General features: G+C 42.9%; 1 protein-coding gene across 5 annotated transcripts in view; it reads left to right on the forward strand.

The window, feature by feature from the left end:
* Positions 1 to 1,068: 1,068 nt before the first annotated feature.
* The window catches only part of LIN54 (lin-54 DREAM MuvB core complex component), a 43,635-nt gene continuing 29,928 nt past the window's right edge, over positions 1,069 to 14,775 (forward strand). For 3 of the 5 annotated variants that reach the window (XM_019553248.1, XM_019553249.1, XM_019553250.1), the window contains exons 1-4: positions 1,069 to 1,280; positions 1,488 to 2,218; positions 10,605 to 10,725; positions 12,670 to 12,717. In XM_019553248.1, the coding sequence (XP_019408793.1) occupies positions 1,523 to 2,218; positions 10,605 to 10,725; positions 12,670 to 12,717 (865 nt within the window). In that variant the 5' untranslated portion in view covers positions 1,069 to 1,280; positions 1,488 to 1,522. Of the gene's footprint in view, positions 1,281 to 1,487; positions 2,219 to 10,604; positions 10,726 to 12,669; positions 12,718 to 14,775 lie in introns of those variants that run through there. The other 2 variants (XM_019553251.1, XM_019553247.1) reach the window with 2 other exon arrangements.

Raw genomic sequence — 14,775 nt, forward strand, 5'->3', positions numbered from 1 at the left:
GAAAAATAATAGTGCATTTTTTCTGTTGCATGGGACTCGAGGACCGCAACAGGTCAGAATGTACGTAACACTCTGGATTGGTATTTCAAATCTGACTGAGGAACCCTGGTTGAGAATCACTGATTTAAAGTCATACCAAGAATCTGATGTCTTTTAAATGTACGTGGTCCAAGGCCCTTCATTGGCATCTGGGTTGAGCAAGTTTTGTTGCTTGCTGCTTTTTGGTGTAAGGGTGAGTAAACAAAAAATTGAAACTGAAAGTGTTATTGATTGAATCTCCTGTGTTTGTAAATTGCTTTCATCAGCAGCTGCTTAAATTTCTGAGCTAAACTGCTGTGTTCATTTCCCCAGCTCCTTTATTTTGTGGTGTAGTGCAACTACTCTGGTCTGGCTGCTCCTCATGACATGTTGCAAATTTAGACATGTTGATATTTGTAATGTATGCAATGCAGTCTTTGCATTCCAAACCATTCAAAATGGTAGCCCATGAATTATGAATAGGAATGCTGTTAAAGTGGCACTGCTGTACTTTTCTCCAGCTGCTTACAAATAGGTTTGGGAAGATGGAATTTTACTGTAGTTGCACTCTGACATTGGAGTGCTAACGCTAATGTAAAAAAGTGAGAGGGTATCGAAGTCAGCTTGCCCACCTTGGTGAGAAGAGAGCAAACTGATAGCATGGGGGAAGCTTTACCTTCTGATTTTCTGTTCTCCATGTCTTGGTTGATGTTGCCTTTTCAATGTGAGATACAGTACAGGTGTCTGAAAACCATATCTTTCAAACAGCCATGTATGGAATCCATTGCAAATTCTGCTTTTAAGATTGCTTTTGTTTCTGAGCGGCATTGCAGACTGCTGTCCTGCTGATTTTACTTCATAACTGAAGTGGGTATTTTGCGTACTGAAGTGGGTACGTCATGCTTTCAGGCTTTCTTTTCTAAACCTAGAACAAGTGAACAGGGCTTTCCAGTACTCCTAGAATAATAAATGCAATAATCATTTGCCTGGAAAAGTAGCACTATTGACTTGGTTCTTGAATGGCTTGTTGACAAAATTCTGTAATTAACAAAATTTAGTTCTGAATAACTTTTATGATAGTAGATAGAATACCAAAAGTCATAGATTCAATGCTATAAATTCTTAACACAGTAATGGGGATATATATACATTGGAAACTTCTCATTTTAATGCCAGGCTTTCTCTGGCCCAAACAGCTGTTGCTGTATTGCAGTGATGCTGAAGAGGTCTGATTTATAAATTAGGATTGAAAGGAAATTCAGGTAAATGTATTAAGGAATGCAGGATGGATGCCACATGGAAGGGGTACTTCTACTAACATTTCCCTTCCCTCGTGCCCTGGGACTAGTGCATCCATATTTCCTTCTTTAGTAATATATTTCTGCAAAACTTTGTACATGGTATGTTTTCATGGGGTTAAGTCATGATTTACTTAGCTTTTTCTTTTTCTTTTTTAATTGCAATTGTAGTGCCTGGTCCTTGCCTTACTGCCAGAAGATCTAATATGGAGGTGGTGTCAGCAGAAATGAACAGCTTGCTCCCTGAGGAAATAATGGACACTGGTATAACTCTTGTGGAAGATGACAGTATTGAAGCTGTTATTGTATCGTCACCTATGGGAGAGTCCATTCCCATGGAAACAGAACTGGAAGAAATTGTGAACATAAACTCAACCAGTGACTCGGCAAATACAACTACTTCCACAGTCACCACAGAACTAGTTACTGTACCCAGCAGTCACTCAAGCCATGTTGGAGTGAATACCACGATTACAAAAACTGACACCAACGCAACAATAAAACCTACATTTCAAAGTGGCCTCCATAAACTTGGTGCTTCGACTCCAGTGACTCTATCAGCCAATCAGATTATTCTGAACAAGACCTCTGACCTTAAACTTAGCAATCAAAGTATTAAACAGGATGGGCAGAAGCTAATTGTAACAACTTTGGGAAAGTCTGGCCAACCAATTGTTTTAGCATTACCACACAACCAACTACCCCAGGCACAGAAGACCACTTCCCAAGCTCAAAGTGGAGACTCTAAAGTACCAGGCCAGCAGATTAAAGTAGTTACTATTGGAGGGCGGCCAGAAGTGAAGCCTGTTGTTGGTGTCTCAGCTTTGACACCAGGAAGTCAGCTGATAAACACTGCAGCCCAGCCTTCTGTATTACAGACCCAGCAATTAAAAGCAGTGCAGGTAAAAAGGGTTTATCCCTAATGAAACTTGATTTTGAATTAACTATTTTATTATAAAGCTAAAACTGCTGCCAGGTATGTTAAAGAAGATGTGATCATAGACGTCTTAAAATTTATCTATTCATGTGCATATGTATAGAATATTGGGGTAGGGGAGTTAGTCCATGGATTTGTGTTTGTGTTTATTTAAAACATATGTTCTTCACCTTCAGCTACTGCCTTGGAGCTTCAAATTTGTCTCTGTGTGTGTCTGATGTCAGAATTTAAGTAGAGGATTTCTTTTCTGAATCTTTCAATAAATCGTGTACTTTAGGAAGATTGAACTGAACTTTGCATGTATGTTGTTTCTTCTTTCAGAGTTCACACTACTTTTTCCTCTAGCTTAAACATCTGCTTATAGTTAGATGTTTGCAACAAATAATCTGAAAAGATTTTACAGTGTGGGGAGGTGAGGAAGAGGGAAGAAAACAAAAAGATACTTTTTCTTCCATCCCGAATCAGCTTAAGCTTGGTTATAAGTGCTTATGAACTAGACTTTTTCAGAGCCTAGGCACTCAAATCCCTATCTTCTAAACTTGACAACAATCTTGGAGTTATTTAGCTTTAGACTTTCTAATCCCTAGATAGCCTGGCTTGGTCTGAACTCTCTTGTACTGGTATGACATCAGTCAGTTTCAGGAAAAACTCCGTGACAGTAGTTGGGTGTAAACATAATATCAAAAGTGGTAAGACTTATGAAGTTTTTGTTCTTTACAAACTATTTAGACTTCTAAAGGCTGTACCTGGATGGGGAAAAACACGATGCTAACACAATGGAGAAATTAAACTGAACAAAATAGCTTGCTTTGCGTGGGAAATGATGAAGCTGTAAACAGACTATAATTAACTAATTGTTCAAATAGGGTATTTTAGAGGATGCAGATCTGAACCAGGGCAAACAAAACTTTTGAATCTACTTATTTTAAAGTACCAGGTCATCTCTGAATTGTTCATTCAGGACAATCTTTTGGGTACTTTGCAGCCACATCAAAGCTGGATTCAAAATCCCTCCAACATGATTTGTTTAAATTTGAGTTTTCCCTAGCTATTTTTTCTTAGTTACATTGTTAATGTGAAGGTATTCAGAATATTTTTGAAAGGCTTTGAGTCTTGGCTCAGCATAGGGACCGTCAAGAATGGATCTGTTCCTGCCATTTGGCTTGAGCTTAAGGCGATGCTGGCAGTAAAAAGAAAGCTGGAGGGGAAAACCATGTGTACAAATGGTGTTGCGCTTTCTGGTCACACTGTTTATGATTTTTCGCTTGTCCGTTTTATCTGAGACCAGACAAATCAGTTATTATTCCGGCTTGTTTTCTACTATTTTAGCTTTTAAGAATCCTGAAGGCTTCCATAGCATAACAAGTCAATTGTCTCTGTCCATCTGCAGTATTCTGTACTGCTCTTATTAAACTGATTTGCTTTTTCTCTTTTGGAATCTCACTTTAGAAAAAGTTGATTACTTTGCTTGTATCTGGCTTTCAGAAGATCCCATTGACTTTTATTTGGAAAAAGATAAAGCTGTGCTTCCTGCATGCCTGTATTTAGTAACAGATTGACAAAAGTGGGCTATGGTCTAGTGCAGAACTTTCTTAGTGGAACCGGCTGGTCATATGATGTGAGCTTTTGCTTCCAGCTGTTTCTACAGGGAAGCATGTAGTGGAACATTGGAGTAAGAAGAGGATTGGAGGTAGGGGAACCATATTCTGAAGGAGTGGGGAAGGAGGATGAGATGGTAAAGAGTACATGTCCAAGGAAGCAAGGAGTTTATATGGAAGAAAATGATCAAGAGAGGAGGGTGGCAATGAGGGGGGAAGGCAAGTCAACAGTGCAATTCCTTGTTTATCTTAACTGCTGGCAGGTTTGTCTTAACCTTGTGGCATGCCAGCCAAGAAAGTTAATCCCAGCACACCCAAGGTGCCATTCCCATCCCTTTCCTCTACCTGGGCAGGTACTCTGCTCCTGCTTCCTGCCCAAGCTGCTGTGTGCCACATAGAGAGGCTGCTTGTGCTACTTGTTTGAGATTTGAATTTGGTATTACTAATTAAGAGGAATAACCCTTGGTTTGAAGAACTGCTATGAAATGGGGATCTATATATTTTTACATAAATAATTGGTCCAGCAAAGAGGCCCCAGATTCAACTGAGGAGGTTGCAAACCTGCGTGGAAGAGTTAGGCAGAAGACAGGATAGTGTGGCACCTGGTAGACCAGGTACAGCCAAAATATAGCCGGTGGACTGGATGCCATGCGATTTCATCTGATCCACGGGCACCCACCCACTAACTGTACCTCACCCAGCCTGCACACTTCGCTCCCACCCTTGTGTGGGAGAGCCCCAGCTTTGGCCAACACACACAGCTTCTGAGCACGGCTGCTGCTGCCACTGCTGCCGTCACTGAGGGACCTGCTCAGCTTCCCCAGCTTCCAGTGGCTCCTCCTCATGTTCCTGCTGCGGCGTTGCATCTGGGCAGCAAGTAGGGAAGTTGTAGCTGGGTGAGAGCATGGGACTCAGACTGGCAGGAGCACAGAGCTGCATCCAGTAAGGTGGTAGGAGTGCAGAGCTCAGGTAGACAAGGTGTGGGGGTGTAGGGAAACCCCTGCCCCCATGACACAGCCCTCTCTGCTGGCAGCAGCACCAGGCAGCAGGGACTTGGGGTGCTTGTGGCCTGCACAGGTGCAGCCATCCAGAGGCTCCAGCTTGTTCCAGGAGATGCATGTGGCAGCAAGGGGCTGAGGCAGTCAAGCTCACCTGTTATCACACAGAGCTCATGTGCAGCTCCCTGGACTTGCGTACCACCAGAGGGAAGCCCCATGCAATGGAGCCAGTTGCCTTCCCTGCTCCCTACTGCCACATGCAGATCCTGGCACCTCTTTCCCCCACTCCAGGAGTACTTCTTGGGGCAAGGGGAGGGACTTCCAGTGGCAAAGGTCAGGGATTAGGGGGTGGGATTTTTAGTCTCAAAATGGGAACCAGAGGGTGGGGCTACTGTTGCGGCTTTTGACAGCTCACCAAAACTCATTAAATGGTAGCTGAAATAATTGCCCACCCCTGTTGCAGACTTACTCATTCAGCGGGGCATGTCATTTTGTAAACTTTGTCAGATATTATGTGGAGAATGGAGAAAAACTGGGTATTTGCTTAGTGAAAAACCTAGCTATGGCTAAAACAACACTGAATTTTTTTTGCCAGAATAGCACTATCAGTTAGGGGTCTGATATGTTTAACTTACCTTATGTTGATACAAAAAAAAATCACCAGCAAAATTGTTTTTGCTTGTATAGTTTATTCCATTCAGGCGACTGGCATAAGATGTATTAGTAAAACAATTTCTTGCTACTCTAGAAGGGTTTGCCAGGTACAGTTGTATCAGCATACCACTTCTCATATAGACTAAGCCCTGAGTTTGTAATATTTTTTCCTCCCACTAGCCTTGTAAATTTTTAATTTGGCTCTAGGAGAGGGAGCTAGAGAGTCAAGTGTGCTTTTTCTAAAGAAATGAGATAGAATAGTATTTATACATTAATATGAGAAGCATGGAAAACCAGCATGAAGAACTGGAAGTACTGTCATAGGTGGATAGAACTTGCACAGAAAACATATGCAAGGGGTGGGGGGGAAGGATGAAATGTTGCCTTAATTATAATGGTTTTGTACTAGTAAGTAATACTGTCCTTTCCTTATATATGCCATTGCCTTATGCACTTGTTTTGGGGTTGTTATGTGAGGATGGAAGTAGGCTTGTTAAAACCTCTGGGTGAAGGTCAGAGGGATGAAGAGCAAGGATTGTAGCCTAATGGGCATTTGTTGTCGATCAGCAAACCAAGGGAAAGAGACTAAGCATTCTGTAATCCTAGGGTGGCCAACCTGAAGTACAACTGCCACAAGTAGCATGAGCAGCCTCTGTGTGGGATACACTGCACATCAGGGAGGGGACAATGCAGTACAACAGCAGATAAGGCAAGGGGCAGAAAGCAGAGTGACAGATCAGACAGGGAGCACAGGGCAGAATGCAGAGTATCAGGCAGGGAATACAGTTGAGAACAGAAAGCAGAGCAGCAGATTAGGCAGAAGAAGGGTATTGGAGTGGCATTCGGGTGGTATAGGGCTAATTTGTGACGCACTTGCAAAAAAAATGTTTGGCCCTCTGGTTTAGAGCAGAGCTGCTTAACCGCCTTATGAGCTAGATCTGGTTCCACAGGTGTGTAGGGAGCTTTCATGGGTTGTAGGCCTGTGCGCTTGATAGATGGGGTGTGCAAGGCAACATGGAACCTGATCCCAGTAAGCAGGGCTGGGCAGTGGGGTCCTGACCTCAGTGTATGAGGCTGGGCAGGTGTGGGGCACAGCCCCTGGGTCCTGATTCCATCACGGGGTCAGATCCAGTCCATGGACTGTCCCCACACCATTCATTTGCTTGTGGGTCAAAATGTTAAGCACAGCTGGTTTTGAGAATTATGACGTGCATTGCTTTACAATCTAGATTCTGTTCACCAGTCTAGCTTTTTGATGCTGCTTGTCACTTCAGAAACTAAGTGACTGGGTGAAATAATACCCTTGCACAAGACATGACTGATTTTTGAGAGGGTGGTGATCCTGAGTCCAACAGGTAAAAATGGAGGTACGTGGGTGGGGGGGCAGATGTTTTGAGTAGACTGTTCAAGGTGAGTGCATGTATGATATCTTCTTCAAAGTTGTGGAAGCAGTTTTACTGATAAATAGTTATTTTAAATTGTTGTCCATAAGCATGGTATCTGTAGAGAGAAAATTTCAGCTACCATTAATTTTAAATGCTGGACAGCTTTTTCTTAATTATTTGATATAAATCCCAAATAATAGTTGTGCCTCCAGCTTTTACTTGCTATTTTTTTCCTTTAAATGTTCCAACTAATCATTATGGGAATTTTGACTCACTTAAAGGTTTTAGCACTGTATGATGTCTAGCTTACAGTTCTATGTTTTACTTTCCATGCTTTTTGAAGTACGGCAAACATTTTTTTTTATAGTTTCTGAAATCGCAGAGAAGAGAATATGAAGTAATCATTAGGGGTGCACCAATAGAGATTTTTTGGGGCCGATACCGATGACCAATATTTTTTTTTTAACGAGCCATATCGGCTGATACCAATCTGATTACCAGTATGCAGCTGGGCAGCTTGGAGAGCAGCATTCAGCTGGTAATCCTGTTGTGGGGGAAGTGGAAAGGGGGGAGGTAAGGGGCATGGAGGGCAGATCGAGGTCCCCATGGTGAGGGGGAGAGTGGGGCTGGGGCCGTGCAGGGGCAGGTGCTGCACAGCCAGGGCAGAGCATGGGACAGAGCTGCGAGTGGCTCGTCCAGGGGTGCGGGGAGGAGGTGGTGGCTCTCACTGCTATGCGCACCCTGGAGAAGCACATGGGGAGGCATGTGGAGCAAAGGTGGGCTGCCACTGTGGTGGATGGGGCTGGGGACAGCACCAAGGTCTTTCTAGCGGGGGTTAGGCTGCATGCAGGAGCAGCAGTGGCACTGCTGGGGGAAAGGTTGGGGGGGCTGCAGCCACCCCAAAATTTAGCATAGCCCCCTCATGGCCCCCTTCCCAGCACCACCACTGCCCACCCCACGCACAGCCTGGTTCAGCCTCTCACTGGGAAGAACCTGGCATCGCCCCAGCCCTTAGCAGCAGTCTGCCCTCACCCCAAGCGCAGATCTGGGGGCATGTGCCCCCCACACTTTCCTGGGGTAAACATAGCGGCAGGAGTTGCATCTCCTGGATGAGCCACTTGTGGCTCTATGCCGCCCCCCACCTTAGCTGTGCAGCGCCAGCCCCACTCCCTCCCTTGCCACTGGGGCCTCAACCTGCCACCCCCCCCACTTCTCTCACAACAGACTTTCCAAGCAGACCTGGCTGCTCTCTATGCTGCCAGGCTGTTCTCCTGGCTGCCTGTGTGCTGCACTGCGGTTGTGCACATGCATGGGGCATTTATCAGCCACATCAGCCAAAAAAAGGCTGATTGCCAGTACTGTCAATTTTCCTTTTATCAGTGCCAATCCAATATGGGACCAGTGTATTGGTGCACTTCTAGTAATGATTTAGTACATGGGTGCTCAACACCTGGCTGATGGAGCCATGAGAGCTGGCTCATGGGACTCGCCATGGATAGGAAATTTGGCAGTGGGGAAGTGGTGGCAATTAATACTGCCTTCCTCCCCCACTACCAAATTTCCAAGCTTTGTGATCATATCAGGCCCAGACTGGGCTTGTTGCCATGTGGTCAGATTGTACCCAGGCAGGGCTGCTGAAGGGATTGGCACCTCCCCTGTGGCTTGTGGGGCAGAAAGCACCACTGGTGTATATGTATAGTGCATTTGAGGAAATATACAGCTGCCTTTTATGGGCTGTGTGAAGAAGAGACTTTCTCAGGATAGTTTTTGCATAATAATGTAGAAGAGTACATGGGTTTCTTTTTAAATGTAATCTGTTTTCTGTATCTAGTTTCAAAGGGGTTTTTTTTAGGTTTGCTGCTGTTGCCTGGGTACAGCTGAAGGAGTACAGAGGCAAGGTTTGTTTTATGAGGGAGGTTTCCATGTCAAGACAGTAACGGTTCTCTGGAAAGGATGCTAGAATGATTTTTTTTTCGGACAGTTCCAGGCTTGATGCCTCCCACAGCTGTAACTATATGTGAGTTCTGGCTTCTCCAGTGGTGCTGGTGATATTGCTTGTATTGCTGCTGTGAACTGAAATGGCCCCATTGCTATCTCTGGTCTGAAGGTCTCTGGGTGAGTGGTGTTCTGACCCAAAATAATGTAACAACTGCCTAAAATAAAATCTAAATGTCTGTAGTCAGCATTTTCTTGGGGACACCACAGAACATTATTTGGGAACAACTTTCTCTGAACTTACCACATAGCAGTACAAAATCCTAACTTGCATTTCCAGATGCTTGCCTTGTTGTGGATTTTCTTCTCTGTGGGTCTGGTTTCCTGTCACATGTCCTTGGTCTCGAGTCAGACACAAGTTTTATATCATTGTCACTTATTCAAGTCAGTGCAATAGTGGTATAAGTCTGGTGTCTCTTGGTGCATCACACATGTGGTTTACTGTGGAGTTGACTAATTAGCTCCACAGTAAAGTGTCATAGTCTACATGTGCACTGGTATTGGGGTACAGTGAACTTACTGACTTCGCTGTAGTATAGTACTGTTGGGAAAAGTGCTATTCTATGGCAGGGTACTTTTAATTTGCCAAAATGCATGTGTAGATTCTAACCAAGTGTGTTAATTGCATCTAGTCAGCCCAGGCAGCTGGGGACCAGAACCCCAGCTCCTACCAGCCCCCACACTGCCATCTGGAGCCTGGGGCTGGCCCCTTCCTGTCCCCTTGGCAGCCTGGGGCTGGTCTACCCTGGCACTACTTGCTGCAGTCCTAGGTACACACCTAAATGCTGTGCCTGGGAACAGTTAATTCCAGTGCAAACTGCTGTGGAGTTTATCACATGGTCTGTAGATGCACCCACTGAGTAGCTATCGATACATATATATCTGATGCCTCTAAAGACTACCTTGAGAAGTTCAGTTATCAGACTGAGAGCAAAATTGTCCCTAGTTATAATAACTAACCAAGACCTCCTTAGAAGCTGAATACCAGCCTCCAGTGACCATCATAGTTTAATACATCTTATAGCTCAATTTTGGAGGTTAGGTTTTGATTTTTTTCAAAAATTGGATAGGGAGAAGAAAAGGTTGATTTATTGCATATTCTCCAATCTTTTTTATAAAATCTTCAAGTGGATCTAAGCTGCCTCAGTCACGTGAAATACCCCCTCTGTAATCCAGTTATATTTCAGAAGACTGGATTTTTACTTCACAGGTGACTTCACAGGTGTAGAGGGCATGTTTTAAGTGTTGGGGTGGGAGTGGTGGAAATAAGGTAGTTTTTGTCTGTAGCAGAATGCTGATCTTTTCCCCTGGGTGTCTTGTGTTTAGAATTTCAAAAAAAGAATGTGTCTTAATATTTAAAGTACTGTCACATGTTAAATAGATCTTGGGTGAATGTACAAGCAATTTCAGAGGTCTGTTCTGCTTGAAGACCAGGTTATTTTTTTAATATATGTACCTTATTAAAATGAAGTATAAGTTTGGCTATTCTTTTCTTCAGCTTGTTTGGACTGGTTCTTTAAAGTGACCCTATGGACACCTAAATCTGTGCTTAGGGGAAAAAGGTGGGGAGTTAGCAGGAAGGAACTTCAGAAAGCTATGGCCGAGTCACCTGCTTAATTGTATGGGCAGCACCCTCAAGATTGCTGTGGATTTAGCAACAATGTGCCTGAAGTTTCTGAACTCTGAAGTTATTCCAGAATTCTCTCTTGTTTATTTTTCAGATTGCTAAGAAGACCCGAACCCCAACATCTGGCCCAGTGATCACCAAGCTGATCTTTGCAAAGCCAATTAATAGCAAAGCAGTTACAGGACAGACAACTCAAGTGTCACCAGTCATTGCAGGTTGTACTACTTTTAGACTTGTTTTGCTGTATTCTTTCTCAAAGGTTGTGGAGAGTGAGGAAGATGCAGCATAAAAATCTGTCTGGTCTCTGATTGAATGTGTGTATACCACCCAAAACATAAAACATTTCAGAATATCCAAAGTTTAATAGAATATGCATAGATTGAGGTTTGACTGCTTAATATTAAAAGGAGAAGGGAATATGCAGCTTGGATATACTACAGTTCAGTCATTTAAACTGCTGCTTGCTTCATCTTTAGTTGGGTGTTTAAAAATAGCTAATAAAAACTAAACCAGTTAGACCTGAACAAATCAGCATTACTTTTTATGCAAAATTCCTGCGTCCCAGACTCAGGCAGTTTGAAATTGTTGCAAACAAGTCACATAAACAAGAACAAGTGAACTGCAACTTTATTAATAATGTTGGCTTTCTTTGCTTAAATCAGTGGGGGGGTAACCTTTTTGGCAGGTATGCCACAAATTAGCCCTATACCCTCCTTGAGTGCCAGTCTCATACCCATCTTTGCCTGACCAGCTGCTTCTGCTTTCTTCTCCCTGCCCTGTGCCACATGCCATGAACAACAGTTGCCCATGTTGCTTATAGCAGTTTGGCCCCCCAGCTGTAAGTATGGAATGCATTCTTTGAGTCTGGGGGAGCCAATCATGTCAGCACAGAGTTGGAACTGATTTTTAGCAAGTGTGTTGGGCCACACTTTTATTTTTGAATCCTGTGCTATAATAGCAGTCCCAACAATACAATTAGCTGGACATCTAATCATACATTTAATTTCAGAATATAAGGTAAAAAGTAACTATGGTGCTGAGTCTCCTGGCTGATTTGTTATGGTTGTTCAGTTCATCTTCAATTATTTTTCACAAAATACTTTTTTCTTTTCCCTGTTACTAGATAAAGTTATACAAAGCAAGGCAATAGACTAAACTCACTGTACAAAAACTTATAGCAAATGTGCAAAGTAAACAAACTAGAAAAAGCAACCGCCTCTACCACCCCATCTCTTCCACTTAACATACAGACTTTCAACAATTGTCTGGTAAAATATTTCAGATAAGAGTGTGACTTTTGAAAGTTTACTGTGCCCTTTTCATGCAATTGTACAAGTATGTTGTGCACAGAAGTACTCACAAGTAGGTGGCCATGATAAAATGAGTCACTGAAGCCTACACTATTGCAAAGACTAAGCAGGACTGTGACTGTAGTTGGCCTTAAAAAACACACCTGTCTGTGCAAAGATTGCTGTTGGCTTTTTATTTAATGAAAGCTGTGTATAATGAGAATTGCAGCCATTGTGGCAATAGTGTAACTAACTAGGGCAGAGTGAGAGGGACAAGTGCCCTGGGTGCCAACAAGGGTGGGAAGTGCAAAGAAAACAGCTTTTGCTATAGCTGTGATGGCAACAGCAGTGGCAACTGGAAGCTGCTGCTGCTCCTCTGGCACAAGTGCCCTGCCTTGTTACACTGCTGCCTTGTGGTGCTGCCTGTTCCCTGCACCTACCCCTGTTTCTCAGGATAAGTTGCATTCCTTTGTCTTTAGAAGATTTCCTTGCTTTCCTGAAAGAAAGTAGCTTTTACTTTTCTTTCCCCTCTGTTCTCACTCACTCTTTCCCATCTAAAATTTGGCCATATACTTTTCTACATGGAAATCAAACTGTTTCATACAACTTCTAATTCAGCTTTCTTTAAAAACAAAATAAACCCTGCAGCCTTATTCCATTTCCATTAACAATGGATGAAATATTGGAAATTAGGAAGGCTCTGAATGGTAAGAAAAACAGTACATATAATAGCATATCATTATTATTTCTGTGAAGCTTGTCCCCTAAACTGATGGAACATCTCGCATCAAACACAGAATTGAAATTGACACACAATTCAGTTAAAAAAAAATCCTATTTTAACTTTTTTCTTTTAAACTAATATGCTAGAGAATCAAGACTACTTTTTCTCCAGTCCTTGCAAGAGAAGTATCACTGGTAGGTTCAAATACTTCTCTTAAAAAAAAAAAAACCAAAAAAACGTTTTAAAAATGCATCCACTCACTTTGCCAGCTCTGAGAGTTTCTGACCATTAGCTTACTGGGAAAGTAAGACACATGGCTTTTGCTTACTATCTAATATTTTTTAAAGTTGAGTGTGACTGTATTAACTTTTACTTCAATTTCATGATGTATGAAGTAAATTTAAGTGGCCAACCTTCCACTTGGGAAGGGAGAATGGGAGGAGGTACTTGGGGAATGGACAGAGGAGGGAAAAGCTGCTGTCTTCAGAAAAACATACTGGAAACATTATGGAAGGTAATATTAGTATTTTTCTGAAGTCAAAAAAGTGAAAACTAAGAGCTGGCACTTTGAGGGATACCTGCATTGAATCTGAGAAGGTTAAGAACCAGTGGTCCGTATTCTGACTCAATAGCCACTACAGCTTTTTATTTCTTTTAGCCTTATACTTCTTTGTACTGTCACCATTCCCCTTCCCCATTGATTAAGTCGTGATCCAGCTTCCACAGAAATTAGTTTGTTGTTTTTCATGACTTCATTGAATGTTAGATCAGGACCCAGAAGCTATAAATTGCCCTGGGTGATCTTCCATTGGTTGTTTGATTAACCTTGGCTCCCTGTTCCCATAGAGTTCAGCTAAAGGTTGTGGAAGAAGGGAAATTTGGGCTGGTGAGCTGCTGCTTGCATTGTGTGGCCCTGTATACATGCCCTGTTTCTACGGGCTGCTGCAGGAGCACAGTGAAGAGAGGCAGATCATTCCTGAAGAGCTACCTGTCACTTTATCCACAAGCACAGAACCATCTGTCATGGAGGGAGGTTCATGTTAATCTGAAGGGATACAGTTCTTTAGCCACCTCAGTCCTTCCTCTCTGCTCCATGTATTTCTAGAACTAGTTTGGTGTGTCCCTCTGGGAAACAACATTGCAGTTTAGCTCTGGAGCCTGTTAGAGCAGGGTTTTTTTGTGGAGCTGTAAAACATGACCTGAGGAAGAATGTCCTTCATTCAAAAGCTTGTCTAACTCTATCCCAACTACATAGTTCACACAGTAAAAGATCTCACCCTAGAAAATCCTTACCTCATTTATAAAAAGTAATATAACACAAGAGAGGCTGGCAAAGTGTGGGCATAATTGTATCCCCTGCATGTGACTAAAAAAGGTATCGTAAGTTGGGTTAAAATGTGTAGAAACTGGAAGCTGTCTTTCATTTGGGAAAAAATTAAGAAACAAGTCCTTTATGGGAACAATGGTAGCCTCCATCCAAAAACCAAAGCAATGGCAAATATGGTTGGATGGACTTCACAGTATGTTCTTCTTAGGACAGGGGATGTATGAGAGAGAGATGTCATGAGAAAAATATCCCGGAGAGAAAGAGGTGCACCCCCTTCCAATCTGGTAAGTAGGTGTGTGGAACTGGTAAACACAGCCTTGAGGAAAAAGCCAAGAGAGAGAAAGGGATTTGGAGCTATGACCAAAGGAACTATCTCTTGCTGTTTTGATTCCTGATGTTGGGAGAAACTTGACTTTGTACATTATTTATAAATAAACAGAATCCTATAAAGGATGCTGTCAAGTTCTCCACCTACCTGAAGCAACTACAGAACCCCAAACTTTGGCTAACTACTCGGGCCCAAAAGGAGTAATATTGGTTTTGGCTGTTGCTAAGAAGCTGGTAAGAGTACAGAAATATTGCATAATTAATGTGAGCATTGTGGAGGGAAGGGGAGTAGTTGTATCCCTAACTGGGAAAATCTCTTCCTAGCATGAAGTTAGCTCCAGACAAGTCTTCTGCTCCCATCCTGTCTGTCCTGTGTACTCTTCTGTGGCAGCAGGGTAAAGTTGGAGCTTAACTTGCTAGTGTTAATCTTTAAAGGAAGTGATTTTTGTGAACCCTCCCTGTTTCATAGTTTCATAGTTAGTAGGGTCAGAAGGGACCTGGGCAGTTTGTCAAGTCCGACCCCCTGCCGTGGCAGGAAAGAGTACTGGGGTCAAACAACCCCAGCAAGGTGTTCATCCAGCCTCCTCTTAAAGACCCC

This window comes from Crocodylus porosus, unplaced genomic scaffold, assembly GCF_001723895.1.
Source record: "Crocodylus porosus isolate Cpor-Errol unplaced genomic scaffold, CroPor_comp1, whole genome shotgun sequence".
Classification (NCBI taxonomy): Eukaryota; Metazoa; Chordata; order Crocodylia; family Crocodylidae; genus Crocodylus; species Crocodylus porosus.